The sequence below is a fragment of the Fulmarus glacialis genome, unplaced genomic scaffold (genome assembly GCF_000690835.1).
Source record: "Fulmarus glacialis isolate BGI_N327 unplaced genomic scaffold, ASM69083v1 scaffold5813, whole genome shotgun sequence".
Classification (NCBI taxonomy): domain Eukaryota; kingdom Metazoa; phylum Chordata; class Aves; order Procellariiformes; family Procellariidae; genus Fulmarus; species Fulmarus glacialis.
Window position 1 is genome coordinate 1 of NW_009200925.1, and position 7,423 is coordinate 7,423.

General features: G+C 35.9%; 1 protein-coding gene across 1 annotated transcript in view; it reads right to left on the reverse strand.

The window, feature by feature from the left end:
- Positions 1 to 39: 39 nt before the first annotated feature.
- LOC104073830 (zinc finger RNA-binding protein-like) overlaps positions 40 to 7,423 on the reverse strand; it is a gene marked incomplete at its 5' end in the record, with an annotated part of 9,770 nt that continues 2,386 nt past the window's right edge. The window contains 6 exons of the mRNA XM_009573755.1: positions 40 to 278; positions 1,220 to 1,508; positions 3,220 to 3,411; positions 4,424 to 4,671; positions 5,953 to 6,171; positions 7,013 to 7,157. Coding sequence (XP_009572050.1) covers positions 73 to 278; positions 1,220 to 1,508; positions 3,220 to 3,411; positions 4,424 to 4,671; positions 5,953 to 6,171; positions 7,013 to 7,157 — 1,299 coding nt within the window. The remainder of the gene's footprint in view (positions 279 to 1,219; positions 1,509 to 3,219; positions 3,412 to 4,423; positions 4,672 to 5,952; positions 6,172 to 7,012; positions 7,158 to 7,423) is intronic.

Here is a 7,423-nt window from a genome sequence, read left to right on the forward strand (position 1 = left end):
GGCCCTTCTTGTAGATGGGCGTCACATGTTGAACAAATTTTCACTAAAATAGTTAAAAAATAATACACATTTTCATAACAATACCTCCTCCACATAGTCATGGCCCACTGGCTGGACATCACTTTGCAAGGCAGCAAGAGTTGTGGGAGTCACTGGTTCAGCTGCTGTGTCTGGTTTTACTTCCTGTGTTTGTACTGTAGCAGCAGGAGTTGTTTTAACACTTTCAGCTGATTTCATTTCTTCCAGTTTAACTCCTGTTGTCTGAAGCTTATTGCCACCTACAAATCAAAAAAGTTAAATTGTTAACTTTCATAAAATGAGAATGTGATTACACATGATGTGCACTGAAGACTTTATTTGCAAATATCAATGTTCTGGCCAAAGCATTATCAGTCTTTTAAAATTAGTTAAAACTTAAACATATTTTAAATACAATTAAAGATTTTTAAAAATAAGTTTAACAACATTCAAGTTATTTAAACACTTAGGTTTTTATTTTAGCAAGAAAAACTTTTGCTTCATGTAACTGCAATTTTCATTATTCATTTTCATGCTTTTTCAAAAGAGATGGGACTGAATGGGAACAACTCAGCAAATATATTTTAATAATCTCCTTTTTGACATCAGATAATCCTTTTTTTGTAAATGGATCCAAAAAAGTACTTCAAAACATTATAATGTTTTTACTAACAAAGGTAGAATACTGTCAGTGTTGCAACTGTATAGGTTTTTTCTTCAACAGCAGGATAGCTTATTGTGGAACAGCTGCTTCCCATCTCTAAATGTCTGTCATGCTCATTTCAAAAGTTTCCACTGTTAGATTTCACTGTTACAGGGATGTTTCTGTTGCCCAGTTATCAACTGCCAACCTACTGCAAGTTGCCTTAACAGCCCAGGCTGTAAATTCATACCAATTGGATTATAAACTGCAATACTCCAGCAACTACTACGTAAGAAACCAAGGGTGGGAGGCTTCTTACGAAGACGGGAGAAGCCTCTAAAAGAGGTCAGGTGGAGACAACTGGGCAGAAAACACCATAAATTTTGAAGCAAACCTTTTATTTACATTCTTATTTTTACCTATCGGTAATTCTCTTAAACGCAACAGAGTTACTCATGCATAAAGTTAAGTAAATACATCTGTATGTGCTGCACTAAGTCTTAAAAAAGATTATAGAATAGGTTAGGTTTCAAAATAAAGACTGACTTCTGTACTTGCCAACAAAGTTTATTTTCGGTGTAGATATTTTCTTTACAGCTATATTAGCAGCGGTTGAAGATGTTTTGTTGTTGGACGCAGTGTTAAGTGGTGTGTTTGCCGTGGGAGTAAGAATTTTCACTGCAGAGGATGCAACAGAGGAGTTCACAGTACTGCTGCTAGTTGCTATATTTGAAGCAGAGGCAGTTGGTTTGGAAGCAGATGTGGATGTTGAGGAAGAAGCTTGGGTAACCACATTTGGTTCAGTTGAAGGAATGGGCTTGCCAAGTTTTGTGTGCAACTTTACTACCTGTAAGAATAAAGAGAAATTCACTACATTTTAAGAGTATTCATATTGAAAGAATTTCCAGGTTACCTAGCAAAACTGAAGAGATTCCTTAGACAAAGGTTTTCTTTTTTTTTCTTAAAAAAAAAAAAAGCAGATCTGCAGAGACAGTTAAGAAGGATGTGAGAGGCATATTTCACAGCTCTTTAGTATCTCATAGAAAGTAAAGAGGTACATGCTTATTCTTGGAAGTAATAAGCAGAGGCCTTTCCACAACATGCTTGAGATAGAATAATAATTCTTTTTGGTGACAGCTGACCATCACCTGAAAAAGCAATGCATGTAGTCCGTAAGAGCAAAACATGCAAAATCAAAACTAAAGACTGGGTTTGAAAGTAGCTGTAAAAAAAATACAAATCTGCGAGACATGCCTTTAATGCAAACACATGTACACAACCATGATATGCACGCAACTGTATACATACACTTGTTAGGTTCTTGTTCTTATTTTTTTAAGTATCTTCCCCATCAGATTACAGACATGTTAGTGTCACATAATACTATAAATTTAAGCTCAAGCAACTCTTCAAAATTACTTTTTCCAGTAGAATGCACAAGATTCTTTTGTGTACCACAGAAATAAATGGAGTTCTTTGAGACTTCATTTTTACACTGATGACAACCTAAATTAGCAGTGGTTAGCGACTATCTATGAGGAAGAGAAAGCTACATCCAAATATATAAGGATAATATATACTATACTCCGAATACCTACGCAGTTAGTGGGCACAACCCAAAAATCTAACGGCTCAACTTGTCAATGAAAGAAAGAACACTAGGCAAGTCTATCTAAATTATAATTTTTGCTCTTGTACTAACAAAAAATGATATTGGGAGAATTGTTTTAAATCTGCTATGAGATTTATTTATTTTAATAGGAACAATGTTACTTATACCACTTTGTACAGTGTTCTGAGATGCAAAGAGCTATAAAAAGTGAGTATTAATACTGTATTTGTTACTGACACTAATCTTTCCAGAATTATGAGGAAAATCTGTAATATCTAAACATTCTACACTGCCATTGCATTTCCTTTTGTATGGCCAAATTTAAAACACAGGTCACAGAGGTTCACAGTGCAGCCCACAGTCTTTATTCCAGAATGCCCACCTAACTGCACCCAAACAGTAGGGAAAACATGCTTACCAAACATACTCATTATAAAGTCTACTACAGGACATTGTTCCTTGCTCCCATATGCCAATTTTCTTTGCAAGAAATACAACGGAGTGATGCGTAGTAGTCCTGTCCGTTGGCACTGACTCAGCTTACAGTGTTTCAAAGTGCACTGAAAGCTTCATAGCAGCAGATAAATAACACGAATGTCAAGAAAAGTCTTGAAAAGAGTTAAGGGGCACAAGAATGCTACTGCATGTCCTCATTGACTCTTTTCCCTATCTTACTCTACACTTTCTTCCTACAGTTCACATACTTGCCCCAATATATCCTCTTCTCATTGATGCTGTGCACTATTTTTCCCCCTTTCTCCCAGTTAAGCCCTTCTAAGAGTGAGCTTAAAGATGAGTTTGAAACACAAAGCAGAACTAAACGTCTTCAGACAAAATAATTCAAATTATATTGTTTCTGCGTATTTTCTCCTCTCTAAGATGAGAAAAAATGATGGGCAGAAATATACGACTGACTTGTATAATAAGAATAAGAGAAAACTCTTACTTTCTGATGCTTGGCTCCACGGATATGGGCAGCATAAGCATCTGCCCCTGTACAAGACACATCACAAAGCTCACAGCGCAACTGATTCTGAGTTCCACGAGCAGAAGTGCTGCTGTTATTGGTGTTCTGGGAAGCTTTTAAGGCTGCTTCTTTCTTTTTGTGTTTCTGGCCTTCTAAGTGTTCTTTATAAGTCTGTTCAAATAAACAATACACACACAATAAGCTGTCTTTGTACTGCTCGTTCATCACTCATGTGAATACATGTTAATATACAACACAGCATAAAACACATGCTTTGTATAAATACTTCCTAAACTGAACCCTTCTTCCATATGACATGCTCTAAGGCATTAGCAGGCCGCTTTTAAAACGAAGAAATTTTCTTCTCCACCACCAGGATTCCACTTTTAGGTAATACAATATGGGCTTTTCTCCTCTAACTTCTCACTTCCTCAATCAAGTAGTGGTCAACAGCTATTACCATTGAAAACTTGATATGATGAGAAAACTGCAGTTTCTGGCATTGCATTCAATTCTTCTTGATTTTGAATTTTCCTCAGACTACAAGACCACAGTGATTAAGTGTATCCAGAGAACTAAAAAAATCTATTCAAAAGAAGGTAGCGCATAAATAAAGCTGTGCTGAAAATGTAATGCAGAAGTTGATATTTGTTCCTATACCAACACTGGCAATCTAGAGAGCAGAGAGAGTGGGAAATAATGACAAGTTTATCTAAAGAGCAAGAACTGTTTAGCCAGACACACAGATAAACACTCTGCATGAATTGGTATCTACTTTCTACACACTTGTACCAACTGTGAAACTAAACTGGGATGCTGGAATACAATGAAGAATAAATTTTCAGGCTTACCATTCACAAAATTTATGTAATTCCATAGTTTTGAAAAAAGTATTTTCTAAGAAGTTTGCTATGCTAAAAAAGCAAATCAAATTCAAAGTTTAGAATATTTCAGAAGTCCAAAGCATAGCTGAAGCTTCTCTGTACAAGCTAAGGGGATGTATGTTTTTATCTTCTCATAGGAAATCTTATCTATAATAGTGCACATTTTCATTTAATTATTCCCTTAGTAGAAATATAGAATCAGATCTTTAAAAATTAACAAAGATTCTTAAAGGGGTCAGTTTTTTAGCTGAAGAAATTATGACTAAAGTGTATAGCAGAATATTACATAATACAGGTACCTGTGGTCCAGCACAGCTGATCTTACAAACATCACAGTAGTGGATCTGGGGCGGTTTGGGAGGTTGTTTTGGTTTCAGTTGCTTATTTTGGAATGGTGCCTTTTTAGTAAAGGTGGTCCCTGTCCAAGCAGCTGTTGCAGCAGCAGCAGCAGCTGCTGCTGCTGCCTGTTTCTGTTGCTGCTGCTGCTGCTGGTAATAGGACGATGCAGCTGAATACACTGCGGCTTCATAGCCGGAATAAGAGGTACCTCAAAGATCAAAATAAAATAAATGTTACATCACTGTACATCATGTATCAATTACATAATACACTAATTCAAAACATGTTTCATAATAGAGTTGCAGGGGGCAGGGCAGGATATAAACGATACATTGAGATCTTGTTAGGCAGTCTGAATTTTTCTTGATGTTTCACAGTATGCAAATACATAGCTACCAATTGTATCAGGAATACATTTGATTTTAAACATATCTTTGCAGACACACAGTTATGTTAGACATATCAAAGCATCCCTAAAGAATATATGGAATTTCCTGGTACATCTGGTAGGATCGAGTATGATGTAACAAGAATTTTAATAAAAAAATTATCAAAGGCCACTTCAAGTAAGCAGTCTTCCAGAACCAGATTTACTGTTCAATTTTCAAAATGGCAAGGAGGACAGACATTATGTAGAGAAAGGGGGAAAAAAATGAAGATAAAAGACAGGATGGCTAGTGCTATTACATTCTATTTCACTGATTTAACTTTTAGTGCAGAGAAGCTGCCTGCCTACTAAAACCTGGCTATGCAGTCCTTGATTTCTAGTATCAAAGTTGAATAAATCAAGGAAACTGGGCTTTCATACCTTTGAGCCAGTTTTCCCATAAACTTTCTACATCTACTGGTTCAACTATTTTAATCCTCTGATCAGGCTCTGTCTCAAGGAAGTAAAATCCCTTTTTAAACAAAAAACAAAACAAAACAAGAAGTTCAAGGTAGCTATAATATGCCAGTTCATTACCATCTGGCCATAAAGTCAACATCTTTTTATCTTTAACTACTTCTTGGACTTCTAATGTTTGAAGAAAAGTGTTTTTTTCAGCACCCATTCTCCTCCCATTTTGGGTCAAGACAACCCAAACTTACAAGATTTATATTGGACTGCTCCTCCTTGTCTCTGTAACTGCTGTTTGATGGCAGCAGGCTCCCCTCCAATTTCCCTGTGTAATATTTGCGTGGATGTGTTTCCTTATTTCTTCCATCCCTGATCTTTTCTCTCCAAACCTTACAGTAAGTCACAAAACACCGTGCACGTAGCAATGCCAATGCTTTGTATATTCTCACATATAGCAAAATAGGCACATACAAACATCAAACCTCTTTTAAAGATACAGCAAAATATTTTGCTGTTATAATGATTTAACTGGTTGATACTTCTCAGTAGACTATGATGTAATTGAACATGAACTGCTAAAATTCTGAGTATTTAAAGCCTCTCCTGTAACAACTGCAAAGATCCCAGCAACATCATATGCAAAATTCTTACCAGAGTAAGTAACCGCTGTTGTACTGTACGTTGCACTTTGAGTATAGGATGGAACAACAGTAGCTGCAGCCGCTACTGGCTGCACAGTAGAGGATACCGGATATATAGAAAACGTAGTTGTTGCTGGACTTGGGGTTGCAGGTTTTATAGCTGTCACTTGTCGTGTTTGCTGGGCTTGGGTATACTGAGTTGCCCCTTGGCTATATCCTGCTTTCGGAGCTAATTAGGATAGAAAATAAAAGTGTACAAACATTGATATGTTTTAGCTGAATGAAATGCAAACCATATTAAGTGATACTAAATGATACGCTAGGGAATAAACGTTGTAACAAGTGGTTTTTGTTTTGGTTTTTTTGTTTGATTGGTTTTGGTTTTTTGTGTTGTGGTTGTTTGCTTTTTTTACAGTCATGATTATGCATTGTGTACCATCTACCACACACTGTTTAACCATGCCACAGCTCACACTAGTAAGCCTCAGATTTATCTATTTATTTTTAACTGTGCTGCCATGTTTTTAAACAACCTTCTCATTCAATGGTTTTACTACAGTACACTAAACCAAAGTACACCTAAACTTTCCTATTATTTCTAATTAAAGTACAAAAAAGAAAACAGGATTTATGCTTTGTAGCAATCGTGATACCAATTATTAAAGTACTACATACATTACGTAACTAAAGAATTAAAAAAGAGAACCTTTCTAACCAAGTTATCATCTGAACCCACTACTGACTATTTGAACTTACTTCACAAAGGTTTCTAGACAAATCAACAAGAAGTTTGCCTAAAAGTATGTTTTGAGTGTATAAACAATCCAAACCTCAGAGATAGCTACTTATGGCAATGTCACAATAATGTTCAAGTTCTAGGTGCAGCAATTTTTCCTACACATTGACAGAGATTACAGGACAAAACTAAACCAAAACCAAAACCAAAACAAAAACAAAAGCAAAAAACCCCCCAAACTGGATAACGTGAAATATTCAAAAAACTATTTTTAAGGTATTAAAGTAGTACACAGACTGTGTATAATGACAGCAGTTTTAATCATGCCACCCACCTGTCTGGTAGTACGATTCAGCTACTGAAGGTTGAGGCTGGGCAGCAGCAGCCACAGCGGCCGCAGTAGCTGTTGGCTGTTGGTAGTATTGTTTGCTGTCATAAGCTACAGCTGGGGCGGTAGATCGAACATAAGAATAGGAATCCTAAAAATTCAAAATAGAAAAACCAGCAAATTTCTCCTTTAAGTATGTATCTCGAGTAATAAAGTCATTAGCAGAGTCAAAGAAACAATTATTTTCTTCTGGTCTACTAAAGTAGATTTAAAAAAAAAATTTACAGATACAGTATATACAAATAAATACATTAAAGAAATTAAATTTATGTTTACAGATACTTCAGGCCTGAAAACAACCCTAATGGTCTTTTTCAGACTTCATACAGGAATTAACCTCATGCTATTAAATCACTT